The following is a 26,080-nucleotide window of genomic DNA, read 5'->3' on the forward strand; positions in this document are numbered from 1 at the left end:
GGGTTTGTTTGTCTGCTTAAAGCTGCTAATTAATGTGAAAGCAGCGTCCTGAGGGCTTTAGTTTTAACTCCCTGCCCCAGTGGAGACTAACAACCACAAAGGAATACACACACAGACATGAATCTAATAATAGGTGTATCTACTGAAGTCACACTCCTGTCTTCTATAAACTGTGGTTACACTTCACAAAATAGTTTTCTGAAAGGCGATATGTTTTGCAGTAAGGTTAGTAGTTTGTGTTTATTTACATCGTGACTCACAGTGACTCCCACAGAGTCTCAGAGTAAACGGATGTAATCACCATAAAGTCATCCTGTGGTGATCCAGTCGCAGCTGTTAGCAAAGCTAAATCCAACCAATCACTTTGCAAACCTCAAGAGCTGTAATGAACAGGAAAACTATCAATGGAGGCTAAAATGATCAGCTTTATTCCGCTGTAGGCCACTGTAGGACAAACAACTCTGGCTCCTGTCCATTTATGAATGTCAGTCCGTTGCTGTTTACCTCAGCTGTCAATGCTGGCTGAGAAGTGTCCACGTTTCTTTATCCTGGAGGAGGCCCTAGAACGAGTCAGTGAGTCAGTGAAGCTCACTCGTCTTTGCTGACAGCGATAGTGACGTTTTTGAGGATACAAGTGTCTTGGTTCGGGTTAGCAAAAACACATTCCAGTACATTTTTTCCCTAGTTTAGCCCCACCTCCAAAAGTTTTGTTATCATTTTACATGCACGTCCTCCCAATCAGTGCAAAATCTATAATGTCATATTTTGAGTGAATGTTTTGTTCAATTCTTTGATGAACTTGTGGAGTGTAAATGTAGATCTTAGCTTACTGCTATGAGCTACAAAGCTTTGAAATATTTCACTTTACATTCAATGAAATTTTATTTTCTTTTAAATTAATTTAAGACAAAAAACTATTCTACATTTTTGCATTTGCACTTTGAATTTATTTTCATCTTCAGTGTGAGTCTTTTGAATTGCCTTGCAGCAGGTCACCTTGAGCATTGTTAGTCAGAGTTTGTTTTGCTTTCCACCTCAGATAGTAAAACAAAAATGTTCTTTTCCACTGGAACTGCAAAATTTATGCTCAGACAGGTGGATTTGCATAAAAATCTTGTTACGTCCAACTATAATGATGCATAATTCCTCCTCCCTGTCAGCTCGCCTCCTTCTGTGTTCCCTCTCCCCTCCTTCTGCTCCCTGTCCAGCTTTTTTGCTCCCCTCTCCCTCTGGCTCTTTACGTACCCGCCTCTGTTTGCTAGTTCCATCTCGTCATTACATTGTGCAAATAACAGATCTACTAGGACCATGTTTTCAAGGAATAAAATTAACTGCTCTTGAACCACATGACTACGATTCAACCACTCTGAATCTCTGTCCTCATCTTGGAACCATCTTCAACTTCAATACGAGTCTACTGGGAGTTATTTTCAAAGTGCAGATGAGTCACCTCGATTAGATTAGAAGCTCAGAGATGCATTGATTGGCAGTGCAAGAGTGCCTCCTACAATCTCATCTTTCTCTCACTTTAATCTCTCACCTTTCTCTGTCTGCTGCTCTCTCACCCGTGCTGTCTCACTGTGTCACTCTATTTGTCCATCTGCTGCCTGTGCTGCTGCCTTCTCATCCCTCCTCCGCCTTTTTCTCAGTCTCCCAGATTACTCCTTTCCTCTGTGTGATGTAAAATGACTTTCACATCCCTAAATTGAGCTCTTGCCCTTGAGGAACACAGGGGAGGACATAATTATGCTTCTATTTGGTTGCAAATGATTCTGTTAATTTAATACAGAATTTCCCCCCAGTACAATCAGCAACAGAGGTGATTTGATGGATAACAAGCATTTGCTGTAGAAAGTGCCTCTGTGGATATACACTGTATTTCTCAGCAGTTTGACCAGAATGAAGCAGATTCTTAGCTTTAACATTGTAGATATTTGCAGATCAGCTTTAACCAATGGTACATGGTCCTGGCTCTCTCACCCAGTGTGTCCAGCTTTTTGTGAACTCACGATTTATTCATTTGCATTTAGGAGATAATTTACGTTCAAGTTCTTTATTTTGTCTTACAAGTGTAATATTTCCTAGTGCCTCTGAGTTCATCTTTTTTTCTAGTCTAGTAGTATGTTAGTTTCTTTTCATGGCCTGTCTGTCCTAGTCTCGTTTCTGTGTTTTGTCCTCAGCGTCTCCTGTATAAAGTCTGTCTCTGTGCTTGTCTTTGTATCGAGTCTGCCCACCTGTTTCTTTGTTCAGTTACTACTTGTTTTATTTTGATAGTCTCTCATTTCGTGTGCATTATGTCTAGTTTTGCTTCCCTTGTCTTGTTCATTAGATTTAGCTCAGCTGTGTTTTTTCTCCAGGTGATTCCACTCTGGTGTAATCTGTGAGTTTGCATCTTTGTTGTGTTCTCATGGTCCGTGTCTCTCCTCGTGTGTTCTCCAGTTTTAGTTTTGTTTGTTCCTGACCTACATTATGTTTATTTTTGTGTCCAGCAATAAAGCTGTGCTTTCATTTTACAATACGTCCTCTGAGTTCTGCCCATCATACAGAACTTCCTAACAGGGAAAATTCAGGAAGGTCACATTACTGGTGGAGCTAATGTAACTCCAGTGATTGCTACTAGAGATGGGACTTCTGGTTCAGAACCAGGCCAAAACTGTCCAATCACTAGCACCGTTTACCTCAAATACTATTAAGTTTATTTTACCAGCGCTTGTGTGAATCATGAGCAAGCCTTTTATTCTGTTTCTACACTGTGTTCACTCTGAGATAAGAAACCAGTTCCTTTGATGCTGAAAAGCTGTGTAAATCTACAGTTTTGAAAACTGATCAGACATCAATAAGCAATCAATAAGGAACCACACCCAATCAATGATAGTACTGTATCAATAAAAAACATCAATATCAGTCAATTCCCAGTGAGGACTTGCTGTATATCTGCTTGCTTTATTTTTTATACATTTATCCTTTATCAGCCTGTGTGACAAAGATAGCTCACACATTAGTTGCATTACACTCTGCAGAGCTCATTTTCACCCCAGAAAGCTCAAAACTACAATCTGTCACTCTCACTAGTTCCCCTCTGAACAATTGTCACAAAGGCCAGATGGCTTTTATTTGTTTCTTGGTGATCTGATAGAAATGTTGCCTTCTTGGATGTCTAACAAGTTCCAGAGCTCTCTTTATCAAGTAAATACCTCTGTGAGGTTCTCCGAGGTCTTGTTTTCATTTCAGTTTCTATCCAAATACAGACATGCTGTGGGCATCAGAGCAGCAGTGCCTTGGCCAGAACAGGGTGACTCCTCTGACTGCAAAATATAATGTTATCACATAGACATTTGTAAGAGAACAGGGCATGCTTTAGTTCATGTGACTGGTATCTCAGTCAGCTGCTGAATGTAACTGACTCGGTGCTGTAGTGGGGGGATTTTACAAACCAGCGGTTTGTAACAGTGACTTCACCTTATGCACTCCACTTAATCACTCTCAACGCTTTTGCTTCTGCAGAAAACACGACTCTTCTTCTTTTGTCCAGTTTTTCAAAGTCCAATATTAGCTGCATGCTATTCTCACAGAGGCAAAATCTTTAACAGGGGCGATCGTGGCTCAAGAGTTGGGAGTTCGCCCTGTAATCGGAAGGTTGCCGGTTTGAGCCCCGGCTTGGACAGTCTCGGTCGTTGTGTCCTTGGGCAAGACACTTCACCCGTTGCCTACTGGTGGTGGTCAGAGGGCCCGGTGGCGCTAGTGTCCGGCAGCCTCGCCTCTGTCAGTGCGCCCCAGGGTGGCTGTAGCTACAATGTAGCTGCCATCACCAGTATGGGTGGATGACTGGATGTGTAAAGCGCTTCGGGGTCCTTAGGGACTAAGTAAAGCGCTTTACAAATACAGACCATTTACCATTTTAACAATGAAAAGTCAAAGCAGTAAGAAAAATTTGCACCAAGCAGAAACCAAAGGAAACGAGCTTTAAAGAGCACCAACAAACCATTAGAAAGGGGGAAGTCTGTCCAATATAGTCTGTAAGCTTTTATCATTTATATTTTCATTTCTGCATATTGCCTCAAGCAGAGGACAACAGAGCTCAGAAACTATTAATAGTCATTATGAATGCTTCCACCATGTCTCGCTCGCTGGTCCTCAACACCCCCAAGAGTTCAAAGCCTGGTCTGGAAGTGATGTCTGATCAGATGCTGCTTCATCTAAGTCCTGCTTATAATCAGTGATCAGTGCCAAGGGAAGACTAGAGCCAGAGAGCCAGAGAGAGAGAATATATTGGTGCTGGCTCTGGCCCCAGTTCTTGTATAACTCACTGATAATTAGGTTTTTACTGCTGCCAAGTCATAACCATTGCTACAGCTAGGAGGTATGCAGGTGTTGACAGGACATCAAAGTGGACTATTAGCAAATAGAATAGAAGATTGTCAGACTGTTAGACTGTTCTTATTAGAACTGTGTTTTCCTCAAAATAAATACTGCAACACAGAAGAATCACAATTAAGAACTTCCAAGCTATCAGGTTTCTTTTCTCTGTGCAAACATTTTATGTATAAAACACACACATCTAATTGTGGGGACATCCAATTGTCATAATGCTTTCTCTAGCCCCTTAACCTAACCCTAACCATGAAAAACGAATGCCTAACCCTTACCGTAAACCTAACCATGACCCAATTATAACCCTTTCACTAAAACCACATTTTGAGTCACACATATGTCTTTAAACTTGTGAGGACCAGCATTTTTGTCCCTATAAGGGCTGTTGGTCCCCACAAGTATCTAAATAAACTTCCAATTTTTGGAAGATATGAATACACACACACACACACACACACACACACACACACACACACACATTTTTGCTCTTATTCACGTTCCCATTTTTCCCCGGACTCTATGTGATCCTCACATCTGCATCTTTCTTCCAGTCCGCTGCTTCTTCTCCTTCTCTTGTAAGCACGTACCCCCTTTCTTTTAGTTGCTCCTCCTTCTCATTTATATCCTCCTTCTTCTACTCCATTTCTACCATACTCTGCTTTGCTTTCCCTCTTTGTTTCCCCATTCTTGTTAGCACTGGTCATGCATGCTTGACTCCCTGATTAACTAACAACCCAGAGGATGTTACACAGAATTGTGTCTGCTCACCTCAAGAGAGGCATCGATTTGCTGGCAGGCGGTAACCACACAGACGGCTGGCACATCCAAATGAGCCTGAGAGCAGAAACTGGAGAAATGAATACATGCTGGGAGAGGAAAGAGGCTGCTATTTAAAAATTAGCAGCTTTATTTAGGGGAGAATTCTGTTTTTTTTCCATCTGAGTGCATGTTTAATTAAAGGGGGGCATGAAGTGAAAGACAAATATGATGAATGAGGAATAATATCAGCAATAACAAATGAGTTAATAGATGACGAATCTGTTCTTTGAAGCACTGAATACATTTTAAATACAGCAGAAAAATCTCAGGCTCATTGTATGTATGCATGTGTGAAAACTGCTTCCTCAGTGAACGTGCTTTACAGTTTGTATTTGAAGACAGAAGGTCAGATTTTATGCAGAGAGAAGTTCCTCAAAGAGATGCAGATGTAAGCAGATTTTTTTCTCTTATTCAGTGGATAATTATACTGTGTGAACCATTTTGGCTATTTTAAAGATTGCATCATATATTACAAAAAAGTCTTTTCTTGCTTCTGAATATGCTGCAGTTTCAATAATATCTGTTTGAATTTCTGGCACCAAGCACAGAATCAATCACCACAGCTAATTTTCTAATAATGTAGAATTGCATATGATGATGCGCGATATTAAAGCATCTCCAGGATATTGAGAAAATCTTACACATGTTTTCTTTTCCCCACACTGAAGTAAAAATGTAGAATATAGGCTCTCAACTGTACTGTTCAGACCAAAAACTAATGGTGATGGTGACCGGTTAAGTTATTGGAATCATGATGATGTCACATCCACATCCTGTCTGGGTCTTATCAGTGATAAAACACTATCCTCACATACCTACGGTGATTTTACCTTCTTGTGTGGGTACGTCTTTACCTTTGTTATAGCTTCCTCTGGTGATGGGCAGTACTTCTCAGACCGCATGTTTGTCAGATATTTCCCAAGATGTCCTGGACAGATGTTATTTGTATTTAAAACTGTGTAATAAAATGAAAATGGATGATTGCACCTCATAAAGTTTGTATTTGAAGCATCGGACATGGTGGCCTTTACACCTAGGAACAGATTATCTAAAAGTCTCTCCAGCCAAGCCACCATCACCTTGTAGGTAAACAGAGAGCCCAGAGGAATATATCATAAATATATCTGTTAGTCTCTGTTAGTACATGACTGTTTTATATATATATATATATATATATATATATATATATAACAGGGAACATGACAAGAAAAACATGACAAGAAAACCAGAAGGAAGGAAAAGAAAAGGAGATACCAGCCAAGGGAAAGACTTGGCGAAGAGAAGATGAAAGCTTTGAGTTCAAACCAACGGCCATCTTGCCCTCAAATCTCCTGTTGCCATGGTGATTAAACTGACCATGTGCTGTCCCCTGAGAGTCTCCCTCTCTCTCACACACACATGCACTACCACACACACACACACACTCACACACTCACACAGAAAGAGGGGACAGCACACCAGGACAGGTAGATGAACAGCACAGGTGTGGTAGATAAAGGATGACAAAACCTTTAATCCTATTCGAGGGATACTTCATGTTGCGTTAGCCGATCATTAATGTTGTTAATAGACAGTTAATCATGCCAAGTTTACACGTATCAAACTTGGATGGCCTGGAGCATCATTAGATGGACACACATGAGCTGTGTGTTTTTCTATTAGTTTTTAATGCTTGTTGTTCTGCTTTGGATGATACTGAGTAGGATTATAGACTATAAAGGACAGTGCTGTAAAAATCTGGATCAGATGAAGGTTCAACCTGCCAAGAACTCCTTTAATTTGCTCACATGTCATAAGTGGTATCATAAATAAAAATGTAATTGTTCTTTTTTGCACTTGCATTTTCTGCTTAATCATTTGCCAAAAAGACAGAATACAATAAACAAAGATTTAGATTTCAACTCTTTATTGATTGAACTCCAGCTCAGGTTAACCCAGTGGTTTTAATTTCTTGTTTCTAGATATAGTGATATAGTGTATGCATGTGAGAGGTGCTGGTGATTTCAATAGAAAGGAAGAACATTTATGAATATCAGTGTTGATTTTTTAAGAAATAACTCATCTAATCACAGTCGCTTTTCATTTTGTTATGCTGATTTAATAAACACATTGTTTCCCACTTAGCATCACAAACCTACTGATCGTGCATGTGACATGTGCTGAATCACATGTGCATATATGTTAGTGTGACTAAAAAGGAATAAAGACTTGTATGATGTAAACAGTCCGTCTCTCTCTCCACAGCTGTATCGTTTATGAGACACAGCGCGTCAGCATTTGGATTCGCCGTAAGTTCCCGCCCCTTTCTTCTCTCTATTTGCATTGATCAATTAGTCATAACTTGGGTGCTAGTGATTTATTAATGAATCCCAGTACCAAAGTCCTATTGGTCCTTTTGTCTCCAAGGTAACAGGGCAGAGAAGGGACTGGAGGCTGGCGCTGTGGTTGGATGTCAAAATGCTTCTTGTGTTTGCTAAACAGATCTCCACTAGAACACAGCGGAAATCTTATTAGGAGGAAATCACTGAGAATTATCATAAAAATATGACGTAATGGCAATGAAGGTGAAAATTACAATATCCACACCTGGGCCCAGGGAGGGAGATGTGATTAGCCTAATGTGATTAAAATATTATAACCCATAATCTGCAGAGCTAGCTATCTCTTCCTTAAAGATTGGATTTTAATTAGCAGTTTAATTGCTTGGCTGCAGATGACAGTTTTAAAACAGAAGCAGGAAGAAAATAAGAGGATGTGCCCCAATGCAAAGAGGTTAGATCATAGCAGCTTATCATCGATTGCTCTGTGAGACTTTGAGTCATCCTTTTCTTACTTTTTACATTTTATGATTTGAAAATTAACTAATAACGATTTTATTTTGTGATCCGGCTTCAGGGAGAGACGTTTTTCTCTGAGAAGTCCTGAATCCAACATGAAGCTGCTGTTGTCGCGTTAATGATGTTTATGGCTTTGATTTTCCTGCCAAACATCAACACTACATCTTTGTGGTGCAACAGACTTGAAAGTGGTTCCTGCAGTTTTTCCACTATATGCCTTAATGAGACTCTTAAATCCTTACATCCACTCATCCCTATTCATACATAACCTGAGTCAGTTCATGTGCCCGCTGAAATTCTGTTGTGCTGAAATAAATGCGTTATTCTCCTCCACGGGATTTCAGAATGAAGTGGTTTTATTTTCAGCACAAATAAGTTATTTAAAGCTGTCTACACGTCTTACTGGACATCTGATCATTTAAAGAGTCGTGGTATGGACAATGGATAATTTTGACCTTCCTCCCTTCTTTCTCTCTAATTACTTGCTTCTCGTTTCTGTAGTTTGATGCCACGCTGGATGTCATGTCATCAGCCATCGTCCTGTGGCGCTACAGCAATGCAGCAGCTGTGCACTCTGCACACAGAGAGTATATGTGAGTACAAAACTTTATCTTTTGATCAACGATACAAGGGTGGAATCATAAACAACTCTCAAACCACAGGTGTTGTATGTTTTATTTATTTGTTCATTCATCTTTACTCTTTGGCTTCTTTTACCCATGAATCCCACCTCTGCTGTGAAAGGACTTCACCCATTCCCCTGCAATCCAGTCATTTCATGCATATGATTTTATCTTTCTGTAGTAAATTAAATTTAAAAAATGATGGGATCCTATGTACTATATAAATAAAAATAGAGTGCAGTGATTTCATATTCTATTTACAATAAAACATAGAAAACATATCAAATGTTTAAAGTGAGAAATTTTACTATTTCATAAAAAATATGTTTATTAGCTCATTTTGAATTTGATGCCAGCAACTCAAACAAAGTTGGGACTGGGGAAGAAAAGGCAGGAAAAGTAAGTTGTGCTATAAAGAAACAGATGGACGAACTAATGAGGTTAATTGGCAGCCGGTCAGTAACATGATATAAAAAGAACGTCTTAGAGAGGCAGAGGTTATGAGAGGTAAAGATGGGCAGAGGTTCATTAAACTGCAAATAAACTACATGTACAAATAGTGGAACAATAATGTTCCTCAATAGAAAATTATGAAGAGTATAAATATCATCTGCAGTACATAATCATCACAAGATTCTGAATATTAGAATAAATATCTGTGTGAATGGGACAAGGCTGAAAATCAATATTTTCTCTGATCTTTGGGCCCTTGGCCAGCACTGCAATAACATCAGGCGTTGTTCTTCAATGGAAACCGCATGGACTCAGGAGCACACTGTGCCATCCACAAATGCAGGTTAAAGCTCCAACATGGAGAGAAGGAGCCACACATGAACAGGATTTGGAAAGGCAGCTGTCTTCTCTGGACCAAAGTTCGTTTAAAGTGAACTCAATCAAAATGGAAAAGTGTTCTGAGGTCCAAACAAATCCAAAGTGGAAATTATTTTTGGAAAGCGTGCATGAACATCTGGAAAGGCAGATGTGCATTTTGCACATCTGCAGGACACCGGCCCTTGAGCCCTGGAGTTCCCCCAGCCCTGTTTTAGAGGAACATGTCCTCCCATGAAGATGACATTTTTTCAGATGAGACCATATTTCAGCAAGACAATACTAAACTGTTCAGGTGTCCGGGTCCTGAACCGGCCTGCCTGCAGTCTGGACCTGGACCAGCTGAGAACATCTGGAGCATCATGACACAGAAAAATATGACAAAGAAGACTCAGGACTGCTGAGCAGCTTGAATCTCAGTTCGCAGACGTTTACACAGTTCTTCAAAGAAGAAGGGACGCTTGTTGCTCCATCAAGTTCAAAATGAGTGTCTTATTTGATATGTTTTCTATGTTTTATTTGGGTTTATGAGATTTGCAAATTGTTGCAGTCTGTTTTTGATTTTATGTGGATTTTTTTAATGTTTTTTTATACTTGACAATTTTAAAATTCCAGTAGAGAGAATATTGCCACGATAGCTTTAATTTAATCTTCCCTTTGAAGGTCTAAATAATTTTCCCCGTGAGGCTCTTGCTATGTTCAGTATACCCAGATAGATTAAACAATTTCAGAAAAGGTGCTTCTTAAATTGCAGGCTGGAGAGAAGTGTATCCTTATTGATGGGCCATTAACTGTGTGTCGTTACTGTAAATGTGTCACTGCTACATGTGCGTTAATCCACCAGGTTTTAGGGCTGCTGTGGCTTAGCTGAATGAATCAATTAGCTGTCAGGCTGTATGGAGCCCTGTTTGTCTTGCAAGAACACCTCTGTGTAGCTCAGAGGTGTTACAGATAATGAAAGACCGAGCTGCCTCTCCACTGTCCATTAACTCACACGGAGTCACTCACATGCACACGGGATCTTTTTCTCTGTTAGTGCTGTCAGCTGGATGCAGAGACACACACAAACCACAAAACACCCAATTTGTATTATATTAATGTTCTTTCTGTAGAAAATTAAAGTGTACTGTTAGAAAAGTAGAAAAAAGTGTGAGCATATCATTGCAAATGAGGCAAGATGTTTTACTTCCTGGAGATTGGTTCATGTAAAAGATGCAAGGATAGGCTTACTACTAGTGATAGTGCCACTGAGGTCATCATTCTAATCCCAGCTTCTAGACAGGTTTAGTGGCCTCAGGATCACCTCTCAGATTTTTGTGGTTCTTCATCAGGCACCTCCCAAAATGATTCAACATAGGGACAACTTGCTGCCCTGGGTTTCTCAGGGTCAGTGGCGGTCCTAGCCTGTTTGGCGCCCTGGGCACTCCCTCTGGCACCCCTGCAATAGTTACACCCTTTTTACACACGCTCTTTTCTACTCTGTAATATTCTTGTCAATTTTCTTGATATTTATTTATAACCCCCTCTGTTAATCCTTGATATTTATAATTGACTGATCTGATTAGTGCTATTTCTTAAATGTGTAAAATCTGTAACATAATGTACTGTTTGGAGTTTAGTTTGTTACTGTTACTATTTTTACCATTTCTTCTTGGAGCAACTCTAACCCACATAATTTCCTTAGGGATTAATAAAGTATTCTGATTCTGATTGTTTCAGGATGACCTGCCATTATCCAATCACACATCTGCTTACCTGTATCTTTTGCTCGTTTCTCCTCCTCTTCTTTTCTAGTTTTTCTAAACTGAGCACCAGATGGCTTTGAACTTTTCTTGTCCATCTTCCACTGGTTTTAATTTTGCACTCCAGTATGAACATAAGTCCCCCAACCCGAGGATCACCACAACATAACCTAACAGACCTACACCTTAGTTCACAGATTCACTTTGTCTAAGGTTTATTTCTGGGATTTCGCACAACCCAGGATTCAAATCATGAATACATAATGGGCTTAGATTTACAACATTATGAATGAAATGTGCTCTATTTGGAAGCAGCCGACGGGTTGTGTGTGAGACTTTAAATCATCAAACTGTAAATTATAAATTTGAAATTGTTATTGATCCTTTACCCCGAGTCCTAAAGTGTATATTTGTTTTCTTACTCTTCTTATATTTATTGTTTGTTTACTTGCACTGCTGTAACTGGAGCCTCGTCGTCTCGTCTCTCTATATACTGGACTGTATGTAGCGGAGATGACAATAAAGTTTACTTTGACTTCAGCAGCGAGCAGGCGCACCGAGGGCTCTCACGCTCACTTTTCACGTCTAGAATTATGAAAAAAACATCTGTGCAAATTATAAGTCTGCATCATGATGTCTGGTGTTTTCGTGTTTGTTGGTTTGTTTTATTTTGTTTTATTTTGTTTTATTTTGCGAGTTGGTTATTAGATGCCGCCCCGCCCTCTCCTCCCTGTGCAGCAAGCAGCAGGCGCACCTCGCACACGGAGGGCGCCCTTACTCCCAGCAAATGGGCGATAAAAAACCGATCGGTGCCTCTGCCATTCCCAATATGCGCTGATGTTGAGCAGCATGAGTACGAGCAATTGTTTTTTTCTGATGCCCGTGATGCCGCCCCCCACCAGGATGTCGCCCCGGGCAACCGCCCGTATCAAAAACTGCTACTGCTCAGGGTCTTGTTCATGAAAGAAGTGAGAGTGGAACAAGTGATGAACCGGTGCAGTGTTTTCAGTAATGAGGATACTACGTTGATCTGATGGGGTGACGAGAGATGAGTGTGAAAGCAAAGCCGTCAGTCAGTCTAAGTTCCAATGGCCATGAGCTCTGGGTAGTGACCAAAATAATGTCCTCATGGTTCCCAGTCTTGGCCCTTGAGTGCTGGGTTTTTGTTTGTTTAGTATTCTTTATTTGTTTTTTTTAGTTTGTTTATTGGTTCAATTGTCATCCTAGTGCATATTCTTATATATTTTGAGTCCTTCTGCTTGTTTGTATTATTATATTTTTATTTCCCTCCACATTTTCTTTCCACTTCCTGTGTCAATTCCCTTATGTTAAGTTTGATTTGGGATTTATTTTTATTTCCGGCTGTATTTCTGTAATAGTTGCTCCTTTACTTCCTCTATCTCATTACCTTAACTGTATGCATCTGTGTTTTTCCCAGCTGTTTACTTCCCCTAATTAGCCCTGTGTGATCAAGACATGTTAAAGTGTCTATGCAACATCTCTGCACATCCATTATTTGTTTGCTCGTTGACATTTTTCATGCATTCATACTTTACCCGTGCAGGTTCCAGTAGCTGGAACTTTTTGATTATTTGCCATGTTTTTAACAAATATCACTAAAAATAAAAGAATGTAAAGATGTTGTCAAATGTCTGTCAAACACTGAAACTATTATGTGAAAGATGTTTTTGTTGTGAAATGCAAAAGCAGCAATCATGATGGATGTAAAAATAATAAGACCTTAGGAAAGCATTGCTGCTCCCCTTTAAGCTCCTTTGGGTTATTACAACATCAGTAATCGTCATACCTTCTTCTTTTGCCTGTTTGTCTGCAGAGCATGTGTCGTCCTTGGGGTTGTGTTCGTTCTCTCCTCTATTTGTATTCTTGGAAAGGCCATCCACGATCTGGCTACCAGGATGCCCCCCAAAGTGGTGAGGCTACATGCACATACACTATATGGACACAGACGCTGGCTCACACTGCACCGGCACTTTCTTTGTGTAATTTAGATAAAGGAAAGTTACAGCTTTGACTTAATTGTGATTTTTGTCTCTCCCTAACCTGAAGTATTTTACATAATGCAACCAGATATTACTGTTACTGTTGTCGGGTCTGACAAACCCTCAAATATATATTCTGAACACTGATTTCATAACTCTGCATAACTTTCCAATATTGACTGATACATTTTCATTGCATAGTGAGTGGGTTTTAAAAGCCTGTCTTAAATCTTGCATAGAGAACAATTTAAAGCAATGGATTCAAAGGATGCGTGGGCGAGTGATTTGGCGTTTATTTGGCAGAAACTGCAAAAAGATTCAGAGTAAAACTGAAAATATATTGAAAGATAAATAGACACTCTCCACTAGTCACATTTATGTGGTCTAATAACTGAACTCTGAAATAGTTCAGCCAATCACAGTGAAGTAAGACCAGGTCAACAAATAGAAGAACATTTCTCTGGGAAACAGCCCGCTCTGATGGCATTGTGAAAATTACTTTTTCCAATTTGGGAAGCCACAGAAGACATCATGCTCTAATATAGTGTATCTAATCTGTTTTCAGTACATGTCATGACAAGTAAACTGAGTTCAATAATGAAAAAACTGTTTACTTCAGAACTGGCTGTGGCTCTTTTCTAATAGTGATCTTTTCTGATATTATGAGATGAATAATGTTTTAATGTTTGGCCTTTGTGTCTTTGTGCACTGATAATACATTTTTTTAAAAGTACAAACGCATGTGACTAGAGTGCGTGGCTCACAACACATACTATACTCACACATTCACATGCATGCACCAATCAGGCATGATATTATGAGCACCTGCCTAATATTGTGTTGATCCCCTGACCGTCCAGGCGTGGACTAGACCCCTGTGCTGTGGTATCTGCACCAAGATGTTAGCAACAGTCCTGTTAGCTGTGAGGTGAGGCCTCCATGGATGGGACTACTTTATTCATCACATCCCAGAGATACCCAATTTGATTGAGATCTGGGGGATTTGGAGGCCAAGTCAACAACTCAAACTGGTTGTTGTGTTCCTCAAATCATTCCTGAACCATTTCTGATTGGTGGCACATTATCCTGTTGATAGAGGCCACAACCATCAGGGAGTACTGTTTCCATGAAAGGATGTTTATGATTTGCAACAATGCTTAGGTAGGAGGTACACCATGGTGTGTCCTGTTCCCAGGCGTTCCCCAGATAAGCGACGCACAGTCACCCGGTAAAGAAATCATCATTCGTCAGACTGACATACCTTCTTCCATTGCTCTGTGGTCCTGTTCTGATGTTCACGTGTCCATTGTTGGTGCTTTCGGTGGTGGACGGGGGTCAGCATGGGCACCCTGACTGGTCTGCAGCTCCATACACAACAAACTCTGATGCTTTGTGTATTCTGGCTTTCTATGAGAACCAGCATGAACTTTTATTGCAGCTGTAGCTCAGTGACCGTTGGCAACCCGTGACCCTGTTGCTAATAGAAACGGACTGCTGCAGACTGGGAACACCTCACAGAGCTGCAGTTCTGGAGATATAGACATAAACAGGATGTTTTTTGTGATCTGTGTATATTTGTAATGATGGATAATGATTTATTTTCTAGTGCCATACACACAAACAGAGCAGCACACACACACATCACTGTGAGTAAGGTTTCTTTTTATAGCCCTCTGCTGCTGTTCTTCTGACGTCAGAGCTTATGTCTCCCTCCACCTGACGTTTGTTTGCTTTTTGTTTTTGACACAGACATGCGCAGACACACACACACAGACACTCTTTTTCTTTAATGCCAGCTCCACCTCCCCCACCACCGCTCTCTGGAGGTGTAGGAGTATGAATAAGGTCCCAAAATAGTCTCTTCTTTCTGTTGCTGGGGTGCAGCCCAGCTCTCTCACCATCAGACTGAGAATGTTTCTCACTCTCAGCTTTGAGACCCTCTTTGTGTGTAAATGATTTAACCCTAACCATGTGTCCATTTCACTAACCAGAGAAGAGGGAGACCAAAAACAAATTCTCCCATTGTACCCCAGTTTAGTTAGTTCAACGATGTCTCTGAGAAAGAACAAACAGGCAATGCAACTAGTCTTGTACCACTTCATTTCAATGCTTGTGTTGATTTAATATTAAAAGTATAATATGTGCATAAGACTAGGACACAATTAAAAAAAACACACAAAGCAAAACCAAATCAAGCAAACAGCTTTTCCTCACAGTGTGCAGGTTCAGGTTTCCTGGATGAGTAGCTCTACATTAAAACTAGATACAACAAAATTTAAATGTCTTGCACAGCAGAAGATATTTCCAAACATCCCATGATGTTTGGAAATATTTTGGATATAGGGCAGGAAAAATATCACATGCAAAGACTGCAGTAGAGTTGTTGCCTGTGCTGTAAAGCATCACAACTAAGTTATTAAACCACTTACATGCAAACTGCAGTTTAATTAATGCATGAATGACATGAAAAACAATACAGTGATTGCTAATGACATCAACTCAGATGTCCATAAAGGTTACCAGCGTGTCGACGTATCTATCCAGCTCACGAAGATGCTCTGGAATCACCAGGGTGCAAGAAATGGAGTGAGGCACTTTTTGATTTGGGGGTATACACCTAGTTCTAGTGTACAAACACCCTTTTTGTCTCAGAAACATTGATTTATTAAAATTAAATAACATAAATGCAGCACAATCTAAAAGTCTTCCTTTTGGATAATAACAGATGAGAAAAGTTCTGCCAGTACCAAAATCTTTGTTTTCCAAGCTGGTGTATTTTAACATTTCTCTAAAACAACTTCCCAACACCAAAACGTTGCAAATGCTACAAAACAAGAATTTATTACAGGACTATTCTTTGGGCGTTGTTCATTTCATAATCTGTCAAGTGCATGTATGTAACTGTTCAATGTTCCAGAAGAGTCACTGCTCTTGGCATTTACTCTGTGCTTTTTCATGTGATCTCTTAATAGTTATTACGTGTATTCACCTCAGAGTTTTATCTCGTTAAGATCATTTAGACCCAGACACATTTTGGTCTTAATTTGTTCAATTCCAGGCAGAGAATCTTCTCTTTGCACCAACTGCTTCATTAGTGGCATAAATTAGCAGGACATTAAAAGCCAGCAGCAGTGGACCAATTAGAAAACTGACACATAGAGCAAAACTGTAACTGCTGTGCATATCAATAGAGTCTGAACAATGAATTAAACAACACGAGAATCAATTGTTTGAACTGGGATAAAGCGAAAAAACGAAAACATAAATAAAAAGTAAAACAAAAATTGAGTCACTGAAGCCCCTTTTAGCACAGATTGAAGTGGGTACAGCCAAGAGACGGCTGCATCTATTCTGCAGCCTGTGTGTGATGCTTCAGTGCCATTATGTTAATAGAAACTCTGTCTGTTTGGTCTCAGAGGACCTTCCTGACAGCAGCACGAGCCGATTACCGCTGCCTGTCTCTGGGACATTTCTTTGACGTGTCTCGTGTTTTCAGCATCAATCTTTGTTTCATTTCAGGCTCTATATTTATGATAAACATGCATGTACTCTATTAATATTTGGCCTCTTGGTGTATTTGACATTGTAAGAGGATAAAAAGCAATGAACGGTTCTCAGTGAATGACTCACATCTGGTTAATTATCAGTTTGTTTAAGAGTGATGTCAGCCATCTGGCTCTGTATTTTTATGTAAACACTGTCATTGGCTTCTTTCCTTGGTTAAATACAGGAGTTTGAAGGATGGAAGGATCTCATCTTCTTCTTATTTATCCAGTTTTCTCCTTACTAACACATTCAGTATAACACCCCCCAAAAACAGTAGTAAGTAAGAGCAAGTACTGGTCTGTAAATTCATATTGTGTAAATGCAGGTTGCAGAAAGGGAATCTGGATTCCCGTCACGTCCTTGGTTTCGCTCTCATGGCAGGCTGTCGGTGTCTAGTGCCTGATTAAACACAGAGAGATGAGATTGGCCCCCACCAGCTCTGTGCTTGGGAGAGAGAGCAGCACGTAGCCATGCAACACATACATACAGTACACACCATGCAGTCACAGACAGGCTGCTTTTTATCCACTTTACACAGAGCTTTATAAATAAAATTTACTTTTTAATTATGGATTTATTGGGAGATACTTGCAATGGAAAGGAAACCTCTTGTTGCCCTATGAAAGCAAACAGTACAGATGCACCACAAAAAGGTCTCAGACCAAGACTGTGCTGACATTAATGTATATTAAATATATTTTATAGATATATAACTGTATAATTGTTTTCATCTTGGTATCTTCATGAAATGCAAAAATACTTCAGTGTGGTTGGATTTCTGAAAAAGGACAAAAGTGACTCCATCTTTGTCAAATACGTAGGAGTAAGAAAGGCACAGATGGCTAAAAATGTAACATATCAGGACATAAAGTATGTAAAGTTATGTAAATGCAACCTGAGATTAACCTCAGATTTAAGAAAAACGAACATGGGACATATTGGTCGTTAGTTATTTATTCAAACACCGAGCCAAAATATAAAAAGCAGTGTGAAAAACGAAGTACACCCCATGATTGGAGAGCTTGTAGAACCACCTTTACCAGCAATAACTGGAAGAAATTATTGTTTCTACAACTTTGTCACTCTCTCACGTGGTCGTAGAGGAATGCTAGCCCACTCTTCTTTACTACCTCAGTTCACTGACGTTTGTCATTCTTCTTCTTTAAGGTCCTGCCACAGTATCTTAATCAGGTGGAGATCTGGACTCTGGACTATTGCAACATCTTAATTCTTAAATCTTTTTTTCTGACATTTTGTTGTAGATTTGCTGCTGTGCTTAGAATCACTGTCCTGTTGCATGACTGCATCTGCACCAGCATGTCAGACAGATGGCCTCACATTTGACTCTGGAACACTTGGTCACCTCAGTGGCTCCACACAAAGGCGCTCAAGTCCTTTGCAGCTTTGCAAACTTAAGCTGTGCTGCCTTGTTTTTTCACAGAGGAGAGGGTTTCTCCTGGTAACCCTTTGAAGCCATACTTGTTCAGTCTTTTTCTAATTCATAAACTTTAACCCTGAACATGCTACAGTAGCCGGTGGAGTTTGAGATGTAGCTCTTGGGGTTTTTTGCAGTTTCTCTGAGCATTGCACAATCTGACTCTTGGGTTAATCCTCACCTGAGAAGACTGTCTTCAGTGTCTGTATTACTGATGTCTCCCCTCCTTGGCACTGTGTTAACACACAGCTGAATGGTCCACACCTACATACTCATACAAACTTCTGCTACTTCTCTTGGTTTCTATGCAAACAGTGTATTTAGTTTTCAAACACTGTTCCTCTATTTCGCTTAATCACTGTGTAATGTGTTTTGCTTGTTTTGCTGTTCATCTGAGCTTTTATTTTCCTCATTTTAATAGCTGCTAATTTTTTTTTTATCATATCCTGATACATAAATTATATATAAAGCAATACATAAAGAGGGTGTACTTTACAAAAACTGTACAGTGGATAAAATGAGGACAGATCTGCTTACAATGCAATACTTCTTGTTCTTTGCAAAGGTTGCTGTTGTACGATGCTGCCCTTGTAACAATGATTCTCTGCACACTAACTAATAAGCATCTTCTAAGGGAACAAGTGAGTGGCTTTTCCCAACAATTCTGAAACTGGATGAGGGTCTGCTGGGATTACATGTACATCTGTTTAGTATTGTAATAAAACAAACTGATACCAATCAGTCACTAAGACTGAAAGTATCAGTCAGCAAATGCAGCTAAATATATACAACACAAAAAACAAATTCGTTTTAGAGACCTAACTGCTTCCTTACATTACATAGACCCAACTATTGATTGTTAATTATAGTTTATTATTAATTGCAATAAAAAAATATTTGTTAGATCCACGTCTGTTTTTCACTCGCCCACAACAGCATTTTAGGCCTAATGCCTTTAATTTAACTTTGTAAATCTACTCAAAAGATTCCAGCAGGTGAGATTAACATCTGAAAATAGGAGGATGGAATCAGCTGTTTCCAAAATTTTAGTTTTCCTAAATGTTGAAGTGCAGTTACTCTGATTTGTGTGCATGTTTATCTAATACAGTTGGGGTTTTATTAGCAGGTAGTTTATGCCGCTTTATAATATCCCGATATGTTTCATATAGCTGTGACTTTAAATCTGGTGGAGAACAGCAAAGTCAAAACAAAAACAATGTGGCTGTTTCCCCCTCAGACGTGTCCTTTAGGCTCTTCTCTTCCTCTCATCTCCGGCTCTCAGTCCCTGCTGCGGGTCAATTAAATCTGAAAGGTGGATGCTCTCGAGTCAAGCGTTTTCCTTTTTTTCTTTTGCTGAGTCTGTTTGAGATACAACCTGAAAACACCCAAAGCTCACATCACTTCATCTGTATGACCTTGGGCTGATGCACCAAGGCGAGCCTGTATATATTAATAATGCTTGAGCTGACAGAAGCTTTATGGGTCACACAATCTGTTGGTTCCTGCTCTGCAGCTATACAGTAGCTCCCTCTGTGTTTTTGCTGAACTTTTGTTTGTTTTTTAGGATGAAACCTTTAATTTCACTCTGCATACTTTTACAAATATTGCCATATTCTCTTATATTTTGTCTCCCGTGTCTCACCCCAGGACGACTTCCTCTTTAGTGTGTCCATAGTGAGTGGGCTCACATGTGCTGTGCTGGCTGTGGCCAAGTTCATGCTGGGAAGAGTGCTGACTAGTCGGGCACTTATCACTGATGGTAGGACACACACACACACACACACACGCACGCACACACACGCACATGCACAGAAACTGATGACTATAAATAAATGAAGAACACAACAGAAGAGCACGAGGGACCAGATAACTAGATAGGTGACTTAAAGTTTTTTTGTACATGCTGCTTACTTATTATTATCATTACTTTCTTTTCTGTGTTACTGGTTATAACAACGATAGGCCTGTAACTCCGCCCTCATGGGCACGATTCAGCCACAACAGCTGCATAAGCAACTTTCAGTTGTTTGAATTATCAAGAGGGAAGACACTGTCCCTAAAGAGGGAGACTTAGAGTGGAGTTAAAACATGTGTATTTATTTGGTATATTCATATGAATTAATAAAATCGTAATTAAGTTGTTCAAACCAAACATTTTCCATCTGGTATGACTAAATTTTTACCTACCAAGTGAAATTCTTCTAACAACAGCAAAAGTATCAAAGTTCTAATGATATCACAGATAACACAAGAATGAAAAATACGAGAGTTTTACAAAATACACAACAGTTTTCATGAAGCATTGTGGCCACTTTCAGAATGACATTAATTATGAGTGGATAAGTATCACTGATGCATTAACTTGTCAGAAGCTTCCAGGGTTTTAGGTGAGCCAGAGGAAGCTAATATTCTTGGATTAAGTGTATGCATCATATTTTATCTGCTCTTTGAACTTCTGTCATGTTGTGGTGGTGAAGTGCAGGAACCAGCACCCAAATGTAGGACGCAGGATTCAGAATCTAATTACTTAAAGACACACCTGAAACAAAAAAGTCCAAAACTAACAAAGTGTATCAAAAACAGCAATTCACAGACAGTCTGAGGATAAGCTGCACAGAATAATAACAGATTGCAGGAGGACAGGGCTGAATGAGACACAGGTGCACACACATGAAAGGGCACTCAAACAGTACATAAAAAATTAGTGAAAACTTGGCACTTCCTGCAGATTTTAACCCAAAACCCATGACCTGAATCAGGTTATGAGTTCAGAAGTTACCACGTGATTTACTCACTTTTGTGACACAGAAAAGTCTGACAAAGCTCGCTAACCCCTTAATCTCTCTTTCTATACCCCTCAAAAAAGAGAACTGACACTGGAGATTAACCTAAGCATGGACATAACCAGGGACATCAATGAGATGGAGACAACAAAAACAGAGGACTCACTATGAACTCACTCAAAATGAGGAAAAACTAAAAATCGTCACTAAAATGAAAAGTCAGAACACAGTTATTATTCTTAGATCAATTCATAATAATTCAAACCCACAAAACGACTGTGGCATTTTAAAACATCTGCACCATCAAAGCCTTTGGAAGCAGAATATTTGTGCCAACACATTAAACCAAAGGAAATAAAACACACGCAGCTGAAACACACATTGCAAACCAGAACATGCCTGCTTGTGTTTATTGTGTGACTTTCTAACACAAATGAACTGAAAAAAATGTCGTTTGTGATGACCCGCTGCTCGTAGGCACGTGCTCAGCTGAACAAAAGCACAGCATACACACACAAACACACACACACACACACACACACACACACACACACACACACACACACACACACACACACACACACACAGTGTCTCTGGCAAACACACACTGCTATCCCCAGGTCTCAAAACACACAGGGCATCAATCCAATAAACCTGAGGTTGCTGTTCTCTGAGCCTCTTATTTCCCACAAGACTCTACACTTACTGCAGGCAAGACAATAACCCACCGTGCTAGCTTTCACACATGTAATTATAAAGAACAACATCAGCCACTATAAAGGGTCATTCAAACACAGTATATGTAGTGTGGAGCCATTTATGTAGGACTTCAAAACAGCTGCAAAATGTTGATCCGACACCTACCAGAAGAATATACATAAGCTCAGCTGTAGCTTCAGATTTATCCTTTAAAATGGATATTGATACAACTTAAAGATCATACATACAAGTTTACATTTAGTTTGTGCTTCAAAGTGAAATGGAGATGATACATGTTCATATTTTATCCCACCTGTCAATCCTTTCTCTGAGGGAATGCTGCTTCTCACCAGGTCCTCTAAATCAGGGGTGGGGAACTCCAGGCTTCGAGGGCCGGTGTCCTGCAGGTTTTAGATCTCACCCTGGGTCAGCACACCTGAATCAAACGATTAGTTCATTACCAGGCTTCTGGAGAACTCCAAGACATGTTGAGGCCATTTAGCCATTTAAATCAGCTGCATTGGATCAAAGACACATCTAAAACCTGCAGGACACCAGCCCTTGTGGCCCGGAGTGAGCTACCACCACCACACATAACATGTTGGTCCTTCATTTCACCGTATCTGTCCAACTAAAACAATTACATTAAGGTCAGGAAAAGACTGTCATTGTTAACAGAAATGTTGTTTTTTATTTGTCCTCACCTAAATTTGCTTGTTTTTCAGGGTTTAATTCTCTGGTTGGAGCAATCATGGGATTTTCCATTCTAATCAGCGCCGAAGTTTTCAAGCACCATACTGACGTCTGGTTTCTGGATGCCACCATTGGAGTTCTAATGGGACTTATTATTTTGGCATATGGGGTCAAGTAAGACATGAAGCAGCAGCAGTGTCTAATCTGAAATCTTTAATCTTTTATAGTTATTAAGGCATTATTTACACGATGCTAATGCCACCGATACAGCTCAGCAGCTCTGTACCTGCGCCTGCATGAATGGCCATTTTTGCTGACGTATCTTACAATTGGAATTTGTTTCTTTGCCCACAGGCTCCTGAAGGACATGGTTCCCCGTGTGAGACAGACAAGGAACTACGAGCGCTTTGAATGAGAGACCTGTGTGCCGACCAGACGAGCAGGTTCTAACATACTCACGCACCTGCACACCTGGGTGCCTCCTGCCCCGCCTCTCTCTGTATTTCATACACCTGTTCATCCACATTTCATTACACACTGACAGGGACCGTACACACTCCCATAGACATGTATACATACACACACACAATCTGTACATACTGTACATACAGTACATTTAAAGATTAATACATGTGTCAGACACACACACACACACACACACACACACAGACCTGAGAGATTCTGAGAAGGACGTGATGGAAGAGTATCCTCCTATAAAGGAAGTATTTCTGATTATTTTATCTTCTCGTCTTTGCATTTTGTACAATAAAGCACCAATAAAAAGAAGAAACGATGACACAAAACAGAAGAAATATTCAAGAACTGCTTTGGATTTGTTCAAGTTGGACATACATCACTTGCTGCTAAGAGGACATCATTGAAGCCATAGCTGAATTTTTTTTCAAACCAATAGGAAAGATTGTAGGTTTTGCTTAAGTGAAAATAATGCATGTTATCCCAAAACTCGCTTCAGGAACGTGTTTTATTTGTGACCCTGTAATAAACGGAGGCTGCCGGCTAACTTATTTCGTTATTTATTTTGTAGTTTTCTGGTTATCGTAAAGCACATAGGACAGAGATGAAATGAAAACTTGTCATCACCCTCCTCATGTCAGTGCAGCCTTTCTACCTCCTAGTTTGTATCGGGAAGACAGCGAGAGAGGAAGCAGGAAGCAGGGAGAGAGACTCAGGCAGAGCATGCTGAGTCAGCAAATGCTGCTACCTCTGAACACAAAAGCACCTACGAACGCTAGACCTAAAGCTAACGAGAAAGAGAGAGGACTGGAGACACCAAGTACAAGCGCTTGTCATAAAATGAAACATAAGAGCACAAATCTCAATGTATTTCTCCCATTTATATTATATACTGCACACTCTGCTCAATATTTCAGAAAGGATCACTTTAGAAGTGAAAAATCTTTTATTTCTGTGTGCAGCAATTTGTACCAGAGCCGCAGAACAACAAAGATAGCATTAATTTAGAAAGTATGGCAAAGAGGAGGAGCAGTGATGGTGGGTTCCAAAGCAGCTTGCAGCCTAAAACAATGCTACACACACTGCTCGATGTGGAATTTGTCACTCAGCTGTGGTCTGACTAACCTTAGGCTGTGCTTTATTTAATTAACCTTTTGCTTAAAGCTTATAGTGAAGTCATTTTTAGGAAAAGCAGACATGTTTGTGTTCAGACTAACAATTAAAACTCATGAATAGTGACGACATGGGCACCAAACCCATTTGTTTACGTTGTTAATTTGGTCTGGGATTTATTAGGTTCATTAATGCCGCTTCATTCTCCTCATTTTGTCTGTAAGCGCGATGTTTGAACCATTAAAGCAGCGGTGGCTCTAAGCACAGTGTCAGAGATCACACAGCCTGTAAAATGTCATTGGCAGAGACAGTGTTCATCTGTGCTTCCTCTTTGTCCTGCATGTTTCCATTCCGTTATCAGTCATTACTCCGTGCAATGAATGGAATGTAAATACGAAGCACGCGGTCTGTAAATATGTTCGCCGCACTGTTTGGGTGCATCAGTATCAAAAGGTCACACATCGTCACAGTGCTGTACGGCTGACGTGAGAGTAGACAATATATAGTTAAAGTACAGACTGATCAATGTTGCGTATAATTACAAATGTTTACTCCGTAGTGTGCATATACTGTAAATGTCGTTTTACATATTACTGTAGATTATCGTTGACATAAAATGATGAGTCTTACTGTAAGTTTTTTGCACTGTAGGTGAAAATATCTGACTGGATGTAGGTGGATTCCAGCAATGCTGTCCAAGGCAAACTTCACTTATAAAAACAATTTCTTTAACATGCTGAAAAAGTTACAGGTGATCACGTCCACATATTACCTGCTAGCACAAATCACTAATATTTTACTATAATACTGTAGGTATTACAAGCTCAGATATTAGATAACCAAGCATGTAAAAACTGGGCATTTAAAAGCAACATATAGACTCATATTCAGTATTCAGCTGGTGGAGCCATGATGTATGTGCGCCCTCTTGTGGCTGGAACTGTCACAACAGCAGTCTTAATTAATATTCAGTCGTGTAAATTTATCCCCAGCTGAAAGCCTTGGGCACTGGCTGTGGAGAGGCCTACATCCACTCTGCACTGTAATTATCAACTCTGAGTCGGCTGGACGTGGTGCAGAATTATTGGTATTATCTTTAGTTTCATTGTGTGAAGAATATGATTAAGATATAAAGTGAAGGTGTGATTCAGCTCGCACCATTTCTACTCACCAACAGCACACTGATTTGTAATGCCCCTCTCCCTCTTTAATGCATAGAAGACAATCTTTACAATGGCTTTTACTAGCAAAGCTCAGTGTTTACATGCTAAAGCCACAGTGTAAGGCACAGAACAAACTCATCATGCTTTACAGTAGCTCTGTTGCTCATTTAAAGTAAACTGCTATGTTGGATAAAGTGGACACTGTTTTGAAGTTGGCAGCAAAATCCTTTCTACCTCTCTTCTTTGCACTTTCTTTTATTTTCATGCCACATCTGTTGTGTGCATTCAAACCCCCCTAATGTTTAGTCCGGGTGCTACGACTGAGGCCCTGGTTACTCGATTCCTCCTTGGCAACGGATAGTCTCTGAAAGTGTTGCACTCGCTGCTGCCAGTCGTGGGGATTGTGCAACAACTGAATGCCAAAAATGTCAAATGTAACTGATGATCACTGCAGTTGCGTTTAAGTCATCTGAAATGTTTTGTTTTCATTTTTCTCCATCTCTCTTAATAACAGGAACCCTGAAACATGAATATCTTGTTATGATATGTTGCACAAACCTCTCATTAATTGAAGAATGGCATGATACACGAAAACCATTTCATTATTTCATTGAAACATGTCAGAAATATGACCACTTCTGTAGCTTAATGAACTGTGCCAAATCATTCAGACCATTTGTCAGCTCTGTTGAAATGTGTGTATCTTTGGTGTGCTTGTAATGATGAATGAACTTCCCATTGACCCAAGAAAAGGCATCAAACTATCAATTCTGCAGAGTTTCATGAGATTATAATAGCAATACTAACCACTCCTCTGTTGCTATAGGCTTTGCATGGGCTTGTAAAAAAATCCTTACACTTTCAGTGGTTACAAATGCATTAAACACACACACACACACACACACACACACACACACACACACACACACACACACACACACACACACACACACA

At 39.9% G+C, this 26,080-nt stretch overlaps 1 protein-coding gene and 1 long non-coding RNA gene across 2 annotated transcripts in view; one reads left to right on the plus strand and one right to left on the minus strand.

The window, feature by feature from the left end:
* tmem163a (transmembrane protein 163a) overlaps positions 1–26,054 on the plus strand; it is a 60,422-nt gene extending 34,368 nt beyond the window's left edge. The window contains exons 3-8 of the mRNA XM_042221770.1: positions 7,435–7,478; positions 8,529–8,620; positions 13,055–13,151; positions 19,849–19,960; positions 22,409–22,550; positions 22,731–26,054. Of these exons, the coding sequence (XP_042077704.1) occupies positions 7,435–7,478; positions 8,529–8,620; positions 13,055–13,151; positions 19,849–19,960; positions 22,409–22,550; positions 22,731–22,791 (548 nt within the window). The 3' untranslated portion in view covers positions 22,792–26,054. The remainder of the gene's footprint in view (positions 1–7,434; positions 7,479–8,528; positions 8,621–13,054; positions 13,152–19,848; positions 19,961–22,408; positions 22,551–22,730) is intronic.
* Positions 414–6,521, minus strand: LOC121814690. Its single transcript, XR_006054514.1, has 6 exons — positions 6,445–6,521; positions 6,045–6,118; positions 5,140–5,205; positions 3,195–3,305; positions 1,541–1,718; positions 414–560 (listed from the first exon to the last, which is right to left on the minus strand). It is a non-coding gene; the product is annotated as an uncharacterized LOC121814690 (long non-coding RNA).
* Positions 26,055–26,080: the final 26 nt, after the last annotated feature.

This window comes from Haplochromis burtoni, unplaced genomic scaffold (assembly GCF_018398535.1).
Source record: "Haplochromis burtoni strain Fernald_Lab_line unplaced genomic scaffold, NCSU_Asbu1 Contig_74, whole genome shotgun sequence".
In the NCBI taxonomy this organism is placed as follows: domain Eukaryota; kingdom Metazoa; phylum Chordata; class Actinopteri; order Cichliformes; family Cichlidae; genus Haplochromis; species Haplochromis burtoni.